General features: G+C 42.5%; 1 protein-coding gene across 3 annotated transcripts in view; it reads right to left on the bottom strand.

The window, feature by feature from the left end:
- Window positions 1–13,445, bottom strand: part of fgf18a (fibroblast growth factor 18a) — a 30,650-nt gene extending 17,205 nt beyond the window's left edge. Inside the window, exon 1 of one of the 3 annotated variants that reach the window (XM_067456462.1) lies at window positions 13,429–13,445. Coding sequence is in view for 2 of the 3 variants with exons in the window: in XM_067456460.1 (XP_067312561.1) it covers window positions 10,359–10,390 (32 nt within the window). In the remaining variant the exon portion in view is untranslated. Of the gene's footprint in view, window positions 1–10,358; window positions 11,564–13,428 lie in introns of those variants that run through there. The other 2 variants (XM_067456460.1, XM_067456461.1) reach the window with 2 other exon arrangements.
- Window positions 13,446–14,191: the final 746 nt, after the last annotated feature.

Raw genomic sequence — 14,191 nt, 5'->3', positions numbered from 1 at the left:
CAAACAGAAGAAAACACGCCGGAGGGAGAAAAAAAAAGACAGGAATGGAGGAGATATGAAAGGAATTGAAAGAGTGTTTCTCATCTTGTCGTTTTTAATCCCTTGCTCTTTCTCTCCCTTCCTCTCTCTTGTTTCCCTGTCTGGAAGTAGAGAATGAAAGACTCCCCCACACTGCCTCAGCTATGAAGAGATATGAGAGAGAAGCAGGAAGCGTCTCACCAGCTGACAGCTGCAACGAAACAGACATGCACATGTACACACTCTCTCCATCATGCCTGTCAACACACACTCAATGTACACATGCACTCATAACGCCAGCCTCACATGACTAAACCATGCAATTTAAGGAATGGTTTGTTCAGTACAAGTTGATGGAATAGTTCACCCAAAACTATGGGCTTTGAGCTCCAAAAAAAAAGGATTATGGTTCATTTTTAAAAGTTTTGTGTGTGTGTGTGTGTGTGTGTGTGTATAAACACAGACCAGGCATAACATTATGACTTGTGAAGTGAATAACATTGATTATCTCTTCATCACAGCACCTGTTCATCGGTGACCAAGGCTTATTAATGCTTATGGGGAGCAAAGGCTGGTCTGATTAAACAGACGAGCTGGAGCTCAAATTGCTCAAGAAGTTAATGCTGGTTCTGATAGAAAGGTGTCAGAATACACAGTGCATCACAGTTTGTTGTGTATGGGGCTGCGTAGCTATAGACCAGTCAGGGTGCCCCTGCTGACCCCTGTCCACGGCCTAAAGCACCGACAGTGGGTACGTGAGCATCAGAGCTGGACCACAGAGCAATGGAAGAAGACAGTCTGGTCTGATGAATCATGTTTTCTTTTACATCACGTGGATGGCCGGGTACGTGTGGGTCGCTTTCCTGGGGAACACATGGCACCAGGATGCACTCTGGGAAGAAGGCAAAACGGCCGAGGCAGTGTGATGCTTGGAAACCTTGGATCCTGCCATCCATGTGGATGTTCCTTTGACATGTACCACCTAGCAAGTATTGTTGCAGACCATATCCACCTATTCATGGAAATGGTATTCCATGGTGGCTTTGGCCTCTTTCAGCAGGATAATGCTCCTGCCACAAAGCAAAAAATGGTTCAAGAATGGTTTGAGGAGCACAACAATGAGTTTGAGGTGTTGACTTGGCCTTCAAATTCTCCAGATCTCAATCCAATCGAGCATCTATGGGATGTGCTGAACAAACAAGTCCAATCCATGGAGGCCCCACCTCGCAACTTACAGGACTTGGATCTGGACCTGCAGGATCTGCTGCTAACTTCTTGGTGCTAGATACCACAGCACACATTCAGGGTTCTGGTGGAGTTCATGTCTCGGGTTAAGGGCTGTTTTGTCAGCAAAGGGGGACCAATACAATATTCGGTCATAATGTTACACACACATAAATACAATACACGCAAAATGTAAACAATATTATCGCCCAGCTCTAATAAACTAATTGTGATAACATGGAATTAATATATTGAAATTCATATAGATAAAAATTATGATTCTCTGTAAAGCTGCTTTGGAACAATGCACATTTCTGAAAAGCTCTATACAAATACACTTGACATGCTGTAATGTGGAGGATACCTTCAACAGCAAAAACAAGCAGAAATGCTCTAAATAGAGATTAACTTGTTTTGAAATGGACTATTTCTTAAAACATTTCTTAAAACACACACACATTGTGTTTTCATGCTTTATGGGGACTTTCCATAGACATAATGGTCTGTATACTGTAAACTGTATCTTCTTCCCTTTACACTGACCCTACCCTTCACACAAAACTTTAATAAATAATAATAATAAAAACATCACTTAGTATGATTTATAAGCTGTTTTCCTCATGGGGACAAAAACATCTCCCCACAAGGACAAGGATTTCGGATATTGTCATCTTTGTTAGGACATTTTGTCCTTGTAGGCAGGGTATACCTGGACGTGTGTGTACACATACACACAGGTACACAGTGACATTTCCTTTACATTTAAATGAGTTGTACACGTCAGCTAAACACTCCCTACATTAAACAGCAAACCACAGGAACACACACCCTATAATAGCTGCACCATGTACAAAACCACATTTCCCATGTTCTCCGTTATTGCACACTTGGCAACTACCCACACATGATGTACGGTAATAGTCTGTCTGGTGATTGTTTAAACACTATATTGCCAGAAGTATTGGGACACCCCTCCAAATCATTGAATTTTGGTGTTCCATGACCACTTTCAGGGGTTAGGCTTGGCCCCAAAGTTCCAGTTAAAGGAACTCTTAATGCTTCAGCATACCAAGCTGATACCAAGATATTTTAGACAATTTCATGCTCCCAACTTTGTGGGTTTGGGGATGGCCCCTTCCTGTTCCAAGATGACTGTGCACCAGTGCACAAAGCAAGGTCCGTAAACACATGGATGAGTGAGTTTGGTTTGGAGGAACTTGACTGGCCTGCACAGAGTCCTGACCTCAACCTGATAGTACACCTTTGGGAGGAATTAGAGCAGAGACTGCAAGCACACTCCTAAACCTTGTGGAAAGCCTTACTAGACGAGTTGAAGTTGTTATAGCTGCAAAGGGTGGGCCAACTCCATATTAAACCCTACAGATTAGGAATGGGATGTCATTAAAGTTCATGTGCGTGTAAAGGCAGGCATCCCTAAACTTTTGTGTGTGTCTGTATACAAGTCCCTTGGAGCAAGATTGTAAATCCGTGAAGATAAATGCTTCCATGAACGACTTATAAATAACATGTTTGTGCAAAATGTTTGACTTTTGAGAACATTATTAATAGCCTACATTATTAAAGATCAGATAATTGAACAAATGTTTTATTAATGTTACTGGAAGAACACTTGTTCATAACATTGAAAGAACCTTGCCAGAACATTCGGAGAACGTTTTTTTGTTATCTGTGTTCATGCTGTTGTTCATTATGGTAGGCTCAGTTGCTGAACAGTTCTGAAGAGTTGGGGAGTTGCCCATTTCATAATTTCTGAACAAGTTGGTTTTGCATTTTAGGGCCAGATTTACTAACAGCTTGCACCAGCACAAACCCCCTTTTGCCGTTAAAAAGCTACTGTCAGGATTTACTAAAGACTCGAAGTGAAAAATTAGCACTGAAAAGGCATGGACAGGGTTATTTTTGCAGCTGACCTTATTGCATATGCATTTGTAGGAGTTTCCTTTCAGACACCAAATATATAGGAGGAGAATATGTAAATGAATCATGCGAGGTGATTTACTACGGTTTGTGCTGGTCAATGTACTGGTGTTTGCGCCATTATTAAGCAACCAAAAAAGGGCGTCTTAAACCAGATGCTAACTGGCAGATTGTGTTGGTCATTATGGAAATGATCCGGCTGTGGCTGTTGTTTAATTTACGTGTCGTCAGTAGATCACGAGCAGAACTTTTCTCTCCCATCATTGTTTTTTTGGAATTGCGCTCACGTTTAGTAAACTTGTCCCTAAATCTCCATTGTGAATATTAGAGTGTGCTTATTTTCAAGGACAATATTTTCCAGTATATGTCCAGTTTAACCTTTGATCTCACAACAGCTGACCTATAATCAAGCAGGCCTATAATATTTGTAGAAAACTAACGTTAGACTTCCCATTCATCTTTATGGCAGTTGTTTGACTGGTGCATGCAAATCCGAAATACTTGATATGAAATGTCCCATTCTTGTATTGTACATACACAAACAAGAAAAAATATCTGCCAATGCATTCTGAAAAATAAGCTTAAAGTGGAAACAAGATTATATTTCTTTTCCAATTGTCAGATTTTTTTTATCTAGTTTTAAAGGTCCCATTCTTCGCGTGTTTTCGAAGCTTTGATTATGTTTACAGTGTGCAATATAACATGAGTTCATGTTTCGCGTGTAAAAAAAACAGTATTTTTCACACAATTTACTTATCTGTATACCGCTGTTTCCTCTGTCCTAAAAACAGCCTGATGATTTCTTTGTTCTATGAAGTCCCTCCTTCAGAAACACATAACGAGTTCTGATTAGGCCAGCACTTCCCGCGCTGTGATTGGACAGCAGCTTAGTGCACGTTCCACCGATTCCACCGAAAGGTCCCGCCTCTTACGGTAGATACGCGCGCTCAATGTTATTGCAAAAATGTTTATATTGCCTTATCAATTTGAATCAGAATCAGACCCGGAGAATATCGAAGAGGATCAATTACAACCTGCTCAGGAAAGACTTTTGCTGGATGTTTCAGAATGGTAAGCTGTCTTTTCAGTAGTTTAAACTGATCATTACAAACACCAACAATCGATGGTGTCTGAATGAATTACTACACTTTTATATGCTGAGTTTTTCGGATTAGTTTCAATTACCATCTAACATTAGTTAACAAAGCTAAACTGCGTTGCACTTTGTGTCATGAGTTACATAAACTGTTAAACGGACCGACTTAATAAAATACACTTACCGGTTGTGGTCCATATAAACAACGCCTTCTCCAGACAAAGAGGGAACTGCGTCGTCTTTTTAAAAAAATCTTTCTGCGAATCCGGCATTAAACTGATTGAGATTGAGGAAGCAGTCCTCAGCAAAATGTGCTGCACATAGTTTTAAATTGTGATTATAATTTTCCGGAACCGAGTTAACCATAAACTGTAGCCATTGATCTCGTACATCGTCCGTGGGAAGGCCAAACAAAGGTGATTTGACTCCGGGATGAAAATAACAGCGTTTCAATGGCATGGTGACAAACACACTCTACAAAAACAACGCTTCCTATTCTCGACCTGCGAGAGCAAAAGGACAACGCCCCTGAATTTGCGTGTTCTTGTGGGCGGAGGGTTCGTCCACAAACGGTTTTAGTTGCGTCATTAAAGCAGGAAGTGCAGAGGTGTAGTCCAAACCGGCCGTTTCGCTGTAGGCTTTGAAAGGGAACTTCTGTTAAATAAAATATCTCGCTTGGCATTGAACTTTGAGCTTTATAATTTTACAGGTATTATTTATGCTCTAACAGCAACATTACACACTAACTAAAGTTTGAAAGATGGAATCGCAAAGAATGGGACCTTTAAGCATTTTTTTCTTCAGAAAACAAGACTTAATATCTTAAACCATAGTGTATATCAAGTAAATGTATTTTGTTTTCAAAATATTTAGATATTTTTACTGGAAAACAAGATGAAAATACAATGAACGTACAATTTATTTATTTTTTTTAAGTTCACAACACTTCAGAAGTCAAATGCATAACTTGCATTTATATATGACACCATACCCTTAACTTTTGTTTAGGTAGGGCGGCAGTGGCTCAGTGGTTCATGTAGGTTGTCTACAAACCGAAAGGTTGGTGGTTCAATCCCCGGTTCCACCTGACCAAGTGTCGAAGTGTCCATGAGCAAGACACCTAACCCCAGCTGCTCCCGATGAGCTGGATGGCGCCTTACATGGCTGACATCGCCGTCGGTGTATGAATGGGTGAATGTGAGGCAAAAATGTAAAGCGCTTTGGATAAAAGCGCTATATAAATGCAGTCCATTTTGTTTATAAGGGATTTATTTATTATTTTACATTATAATACATTTTTCCTGTGGCTCTAGAGTGATTAGGGGAAAAAGTTCACCACTTTAGATGTTTTTTACAGCCAGATAGTATAGTTACAGTTGCTAACGGGGCCGTGCTAACCAGCAAAACCCCTTGATGCTGAATTATCTTCAGTTCAGGGTGTCCTAAGAAATTCAAACCAGATTCTTGGATTTGATCTGTCATTCCGTTTCCTGGCGTTTATAAAGCTCATAAAACAAGTCATGAAGTGCAGGTGTCACCGCACCCTAAAAACATTTTTCTCTATTATTAAACTCCTCCACTTGCTGAAGATGTTTAAATGATGCTGTAGGAAAATGTAAAAGCATGTGAATGGGCTCCTCTCTCTCCAGAACAGATCGAGACGCCCCTTTTCTTCACCTCCACTCATACTGGGCCAATATGCTCACAAGCTCACGTGTGTTTGTGAAGTTTTCTCAGCAACAGACGCTCTGTGTATCATGTTGCTAAACGGTGCGTCACGGAATGGCACAGACTTCACCTGTCTGCGCGGCACACCTGCGCTTTGACCCTTCGCACCTGAGATCCCCGATCGGCCACACACCTCGGCATCATCACTGACCAGATGTGCATGTGCTGACCAGGTTCTTGTGTGTGTTTGTGTTTGAGCACCTGCTCACATAAACAGCTCTTCTCCACCGGTGTGTGCACTGATTTATGCTGTCTGCATTTCTGATGTTAATATGCATGAAGCTGTATACACAAACTAAGATATACTAGCGTTCAAAAGTTTGGGGTCGGTAAGATTTTTAAACTGTTTTTATAATACAGTAATACAGTAAAACAATAATATTATTACAATTCAAAATATCTGTTTTCTATTTGAATATATTGTAAACTGTAATTTATTCCTGTAAAGCAAAGCAGAATTTTCACCATCAATACTCCAGTCTTCAGTGTCACATGATCCTTCAGAAATTATTCTAAAACGACTTGATTTCACAAAGCTTTTATTATGCCGTAGACGAGCACTTCCGCTTCTTCCTATATGGGATAACACAGCACTGTTTTATCATATTACATACATTTGAGTGTGTTGAAATTTATTTTATAATGCTACTCTGTACGTTTGCTCCGCGGCTACTATGAGACACTTGTTCACACTGCAGTGAGCTAGATCGACATTAAAAATCCCTCAGCACGCAATAGGATAGCACTACAACCAACCAGAGCAACGTGAAGCGGAGCTAGTTGATAATTAAACTTTCGCCGTATCTGGTTGGCAAAACTCCAAACACATCTTGTGGCCAAAGCTAGTACTGCAATCACTATCCCCCTCCCCCTCCCCCTGAATCGAGGTTGCCAGATTGGCTGCAGGATCAGCAGGAACGTTTGTAGATCTGCATCTGTGGTAACTAGAACAGATCTGGCAACCTGGATGCTGAAACACTACTGACGTCATGATTGGTCGATAGGTGGAGGGCGGAGCTTCAGGCCAAAACACAACATGTCAACATCAACATCAGTTGAGGGCTGCAACATCAACTTTTAAATGAAAATATCCTGGCTGGACTACTGTTATCAGTGATATAAGTGTTTGAAATTAACATGATTTCTTAATGGCTAGTGACATATCAGGGCCATTTTATGATTCATTGAAATACATTTCAAACGTACAGTTCCTTTAAGAATGATTTTAGTGCCGTTCTTTTCTCAAAGTCTTCCAGAGTCGCAGCTAAAGCCGATTCAAAAGACCGCCGTTCGCCAGTTTCTTTGCTTACAAGTAACACGCGGAACCTCCGCAACTCTGCCGTCGTTATGTTAAGCCCGCCCACCGACTCTATACACGATGTGATTGGCCTGACCAGAGTTTGGTTTTTCCAGCTCGCAAGTCTGTGGAGAGTTGCTAAATGACACTGGCTGCAAATTAGATTTGCTGCCGCTAGGGTGCGTCAAGATTTCTAAGCTACTAGATCGATATTAGGCATGGTAAAACATGGTAAGAAAACGAGACTTAAACAACAAACTGAACTGTGTTGAACTGTATAACAATGATTAGTTTTCTGTCGATGAATGTATCCAAACAGTTGCTCACCTGTCTAATAAAACACATTTAGGCTTCTGTGGTGTTTTCATTGTTTCTACAACATAAATAAATTGAAGGGTAATAATAGGTAACGCGGTGTGATGTCATAGATAGGTGGTGCACAACGGTCCGTGTCCTGGTGTTTGTAAAATTGCTTATTTCTTTGGATTTAAACATTTTTAGTAACATTTGGGATAATTTAATACACAAGTAAAAAATATATATAACATAGTGGTTTTTGGATATTTGAATCCAAAAATCTTACATATTGTGCCTTTAACTATTTTGTTTGTTTATTTAAAAAAAAGCTTATATTTTCTGTGCTTGTATGGTCATTAATACAATCTTAAGAATGTTATTGAGTGTATTATGAATAGTTAGCGCTTTACTGATCTCTAATTCTAATATGTGTTCTTGTATGTGTTTACTATACGCACATGCAGTAAATTTGACTGATACGTGTTGTGTTTCTCCAATAGGCAGCAGAGGTCATGCATGCACACGTGCCGCACTGTATGCAGAACTGCACATGCAAGATCTGTGCATGCTGGCTGCAGATCAGCACACATTGGCAGTGGATCTGTGTATGAACGGTTGGTGTGGCTGCCAAACCCTGGCTGCGCAGGTGAGACTGGCTCTGGGTCCCGTAAGAACTCTCAGCTGTTAAAACAGTAGTGCTTCACTGGGAGAAAGAGAGAGAGAGTGAGGGGGGAAAGAGGGAAAGAAAATGCAAAAAAAAAAAAAAAAAAACGACTTCAGCTGCAACCTCGGATTCTCCGTATCCCTCCCAAACCGCAACGAGCCTGCGGCCTGCCAGAGAGAGAGAGAAAGGTGGGGGGAATGGGGAAAGAGAAGGAGAAAAGAGAAAGAAAGTAGCTGCGAGCTTTACTCTACTGAACGCTATTGTCGGTGGCCAAAACAAGCAAGGTGATGACATCATCAAACCTGAGACAGAATGATTCCTGAAGGCGTTCGTGTGTAGAGTTGAGCGCAGCGAGGTGGAGTCGTATCCCAAATCACCCTGCACACCCTTCAAGCACAATTTACACCGCTGGCCAACTTTAAACAATATAACAGCACAGGGAAGGAAAGAGAAATGTAGTCAGGGCTGTAGGTGCTGCGAGTCTTAAGATTAATGTTCCGATGGTGTTCTCTGAAAGATCTACAGGAACAGAAAGTCCCGTTCGTGCATTGTTGCATGCAACATATGTCACTGTAAAAGCCTCGATTTCTGCAGCACTCGCTCAAGGTGACCGGATCGGTCCTGATATGGAAATATCCTTTCCTAGATTTTTTTACTCCTCTTAGGCCTGGGCTTAGATTAAGCCAGGATTAGGCCTTAGTTCAATTAGGACATTTAAGTAGCTTTTATAAATGTGCCTTAGAAAAAAAAGCATTACTAGTGTGCATCTTGAGACAAAACAATGTCACTGATATACTTTAAGATTTGCTCAAACATGCATTTTGGTCTGCCTTGTCTGTGAAACCAGGGTATAAAGTTTACCATTTTAGACCTATTTTGCTTCTGATGTTCTTATCAGTCTTGGCAAGTGAGACTTCTTTGGTCACCTGCTTCACCAGAACAAAACAGCAGCACTTTTGCCAGACCAGCACTAGAAAAAAAATCGCTTTGCTACAAATTGCACTCAATCACAAATGATTACAAAGAAGCTGCAAGTAGAACGACTGAAGTAGTGTTTTCCTGTAAAGCATACTCATTAAAACTTGAAAAAGGATTTTAAAAAAAATAGGGCCATTAGGAAATTGATTGGTTTGTTAATCGTTTCAGCTCCATGCATTCCATCTTTCTTCTTGGAGAGCATGCGGTTTGTACATTTCTGTCCTGATTACACGAGCGCACTAATCAAGTCTTCTTCCATTGTATACAGCTTATCTCTGTGGCCTTGAGCAAGTCACTGAACCGCAGGTGCTCCCCTGAGAAGAGCTTTTCAAGTAACGCGTCTGATAAATGGCGACCAACTAATCTTCAGCTCATCTCAAACAAATAACCTTCAACACATCTGTCTCCTTCTGTTTCTCCAGACCCTGAATTGAAACCACCTCAAATATTAGATATCATTAGATAGTGAATCAGTTCGGAACGACACCAACCTTGAGAACAAGCGCACATGCTAGGCGAACATGATCTAGTCTCACTTCCACAACTCCTGGCTAATTTTGCATGACTGTCTGAGAATGTTAAAGCTCTGTTTGATGTTTTTGTCTCTAAACGGCAGTTTCCTGTCGGAGAAGGTCACCCGGCCGCCGCTCTTTCCAGACAGCAGATAAGGTGCCAGCTCTGCGCCTGCTTGAACAACCATCCTTGGGCGTTATTATTAGTAATTTGGAGAGCCCGGGACCAGACAGGCACTCGGGATATGGATTATCAGAGGCCCTTTGGTCCCATCCGCAGGTTGGGAATGGAATGATAACCATCTCAAGATGACTGCCATGTGTGCACAACAAAAAAAGAAAGGAAAATAAGGAGAGTGGCAGACACACCTTTGAAGCTGTTTTCATTGGATGGGCCTTACCTGAGCTGGGTGTGATTGACACAGTGCGCCCATGGTAACCCAGAAGTGTGATGTCATAAGATCATTATGTATGCAAGACTTGGGAGTTTGTCATGTGAAGTGAAGCGTGTGGCACACAGACTGGTAATTGAGCTTTTTTGAAAGCAGCATTAATAATTTACGCATTACAACTCATTCTGCATGAGGTCATTCAGAAATGACTTACAAGACAGCCACCGTGGAGAGAAAGGCCCACATCGCTTCCTCCGCGTCCGTGTGGCTCCGTGCGCGCTTGGGAAACGGCTCTCCTGGTCACGGCTTCACGTCTGTCCGGTTTGTTTAATCCGTTTGAATACAGGGTCGGCGGACGTTCCCGCTGGCGCCGGTGGACTGCATATTTTCACCGTCAACGGGCGGCTCGGGGTCAACGGGGTGTGAGTGCGCCACCGCCGATACGGATGGCTGCGGTCCGCGGTCGGTAACGGGCAGGGGGCGGGGCGGGGCTGAGGCGGGGCGCAGCTGAATCCTCCGGAGTCTGACGAACAGGTGAAGCGAAGTTCAAACGCGACCCACACCTATGCGCCGTTTCCGCTCATAAAAACTTTCCTGACAGCCAGCAAAAGGTTTCCAAACAGTCCGACCGTAACTTTTCCTGCTAAAAATGTCCTTCCACAGATAAGGATTAAAACTGATTAAATCCGTGGAGTGCATGCGCACGCGAGAGAGTCTGTGTCAATGCTGATCCGTCACGGGCGAAATGACGCGCCGCGGGAGGCAAAGCACCTGGACGGGGATGGAGCGATGAAGACGCGGCGGCGGCGAGCTGGACCCCGGGTACCATGGAGCGTGCTCGGTCATGGCTACTGCGCCGGGGAGACGGGGAAATGATGATGGGGGGAAAGTGAAAGCAGAAGGCAAGGCGGAGGGGTGAGAGGCACACGCTCGCAGCCACCCGCGACAGCAGCTCCCTGCACCTGATTTCCCGGACTCAATTCTGTAGCTCCAGCGCAACAGCAGCCAAAACACGAGCCGATGACATCACCTCCAAAATGTTTGAAGGGGGAAAGAATGCAATCTGAGCTTTTTATTTATTTTTAAAATGAAGAAAGTTTGCAGCTCCCCCCAGAACAGCGCAAAAGTCTGCCCGACGAAAGGGCTCCGGTCGGTGAGGTAAAACGCGTCTTTTTTTGCGCATTAAAGAGGGCGACCTGTACACTGGATGCAGCGTCCACTTAACCTGTGCCTCCTCCTCTCCCTCGGCCGCTTTCATTCACAAATTCACGTAAAACGTTGGATGCAAAAACTAGCGACGCGTTTTTGCGCACGCGGTGCGTAAACGCGGCTTGTTTCTTCTCCGCTCGTTTGTCTTCTGAAGCTCCACGGCGGAGCACAGAAATCACTCCAAGAAAAAAAAAAAAACAGAACAAGATTTCAGATCAATCCACCCTCCCTCCCCCAGCCCCCCCTTCTCTCTCTCCCTCTCTCTCTGCGCGCGCGCGCTCAGTCTCCTTTCCCCCCTCACACACACTTATTGGATCCAAACGAGATTACTCAGCCTCTGTGTGATGTCGCCCGACTACAGCGAAAACACGCCAATGTCACCGTGCGCAACAAAGGAGCGCGCGCGCGCGCACGCATAAGCGGTCCCCCCGGGACGCATCGCGCTTCCGCTATATCGGGTCCTATAGCTCAGGCCGGGTCCCAAACTTATCCCACAATTTAAGAGGGTACAAATCTGCCTCTGGTTCAAACCCATATCCCCCACCTCGTGTAAACCTGGACCGGCCAGAACACTTTACAGTTCTTCCAGAAGTTTAGTGCTTTTGATGCATTTTGATGCGTTTCATGACTGTAAAACTCAAGAGGGCAGAGTGAAGAGAGACGGTTCGTTTGAAAGCGAGAGGGAGGTATGAAAGCTCACGGTCCGATCCAAAAGGAACATTTCTCAGCACCACGACAGAACCGCAGACGGTCGGCCAAGCCAACACTCACCCACCCTCGCAGAACACCCCCCCCCCCCTCTCGCTCTCACTCACTCACACACACACACACACACACACACACACACACACACACACACACACACACACACACACACACACACACACACTTTTACTTAGCTATCTAAATGAATGAGGACATACCATAGACATCTGTTGTTTTATATAGACCTAAAGCAAGACTATTAAGCTATGAAAACGTTATTTCTAAACGTTCTCTGGATGTTCAAAATGTTCAGTTTTTCCAAATGATTAAAAAACGTCAGGGAATATGTGAACGTTGGGGGAAAACATTCAGGAAGCATGTCATTTTATCATTTTGCATCTGAACGTTTTGAAACAAACTAAGTAATAACGTTTAATAAATGTTAGACAAATGCTAGAAAAAGTTTAATGGATGATGTATTAAATTACCTTTGGCAAGTGTCATCAAAGACAGACATCATTGAACTATTATTGAAAATCATTGTTCTATTAATGTTACTAGAAGCATTTTGTTAGAATCTTTTTTTTTTTGAGGAAACTTTTTTTGAGGAAACCTTGCCAGAACGTTAAAGTTCTGAGAACGTTAGAACCAAATCACTCTAAAAAATGCTGGGTTGTTTTAACCCAATGTTGGGTCAAATATGGACTAACCCAGCAATTGGGTTATTTTAACCCAGTGATTGGGTTGTTTTAACCCTGCGGTTGGGTTAAATACTTGCTTAAGACAACCCAATCGCTGGGTTAAAACAACCCAATTGCTGGGTTAGTCCATATTTGACCCAACATTGGGTTGTTTTTTATCCAGAATTTTTTTAGTGTACAGTTAACAACCTTAAACCAGTCTAGGACAGTTGAAGTTGAGTCTGATGAACACCCCTTTAAGTTAAATCCAGCCAACAGAGCAGCCTGATCATGTTTAATTAATTGAGGATGTCTTGTCTATTTAAGCTAATTTCTGGGGACGTTTTTGAGCTCAAAGTATAACTAAGTAAACCCACACGCGTACTCAAACACAATAGTCATGTGCATGTGTGTGAGCTGGAAGACAGTTATTAATAGTGGGCCATCAGGGTCAGTAGTTAGTCAGTGATTTGGACTTGCGGGTCATCCCTTTGGTCCCCTCCACCCATTGTAACACACACACACATTGACTTTCTCCTCTAAATGCATTCATGTTTGCTTCTTGTTCAACCTCTCCCACCTCATGAAGTATGTGCCATTGGAAAGAAAGTTGTTTTTCAGAGGAAGAGAGAGGAAAGGAGGGACAGTGAGGAGGAAAGAAGAGGCAGATAAGAACCATTATTAATTCACCTGACATTTAGAGACCATTTCCCTCCGGTCTTCCCAACGTCCGTCACCTCCAGCATCCGGTTTCCTTTTGAGTTCTGTGCTGTGCTTCCACTAGAGGGCATCTCTTTAGGATCCTGTCCTCATTCAACAGCAGGTATTCAAGTGCAACAATCAGGATACATTCATTCTCAATAGCATTCTAGCATGACATTTTTATTTTCTGCATTGGATAAAAAACTGTGCATAGTATGTGTATCTGACATAATTCACAGAATACAATGAATCTTGAGTGTTTCATGCTTGACACATAACAAATAAACCAGTCCGTTTATTTTCTTGATTCATTATTTCATCAGGCTGCCAAAACCGTTCTATATAGCCTATGTATTATAATATTCACACACACAATATTATAAACTGCACAGTACAGTAAGTTTGTACTTTTGTCCTGTTTTGGCATCAAGGTGATTTCAGCACATCAGCCTCTGGTACTAATAATGAACATCTGTACTGGACTGGAGGTCCTGATCTGGTAAGACCCCAAATACACAAAGTATCTCTGTAATTTACTAATAGAGGTCTGGAAATATCGGGGAATTTTATAACCGTGCTTTCCAGTTAATGAAAATTAATTTTGAAAGCCATGGTAATTTCAGTAATGAATGCACACTGCTCTAATTATGCTCTAAAATATTTCATCGGTTAGATATTATTCTTGTATCAAGTGAATCTTGCTCATGAGCCATAGTGATGTCTGATTTGTGAGCGAATTGTTCTTTTCGAG

Source organism: Pseudorasbora parva, chromosome 11, assembly GCF_024679245.1.
Source record: "Pseudorasbora parva isolate DD20220531a chromosome 11, ASM2467924v1, whole genome shotgun sequence".
Taxonomy (NCBI): domain Eukaryota; kingdom Metazoa; phylum Chordata; class Actinopteri; order Cypriniformes; family Gobionidae; genus Pseudorasbora; species Pseudorasbora parva.
Note: the sequence above shows the minus strand (reverse complement) of the source record. Positions and strands in the feature narration are given on the sequence as shown.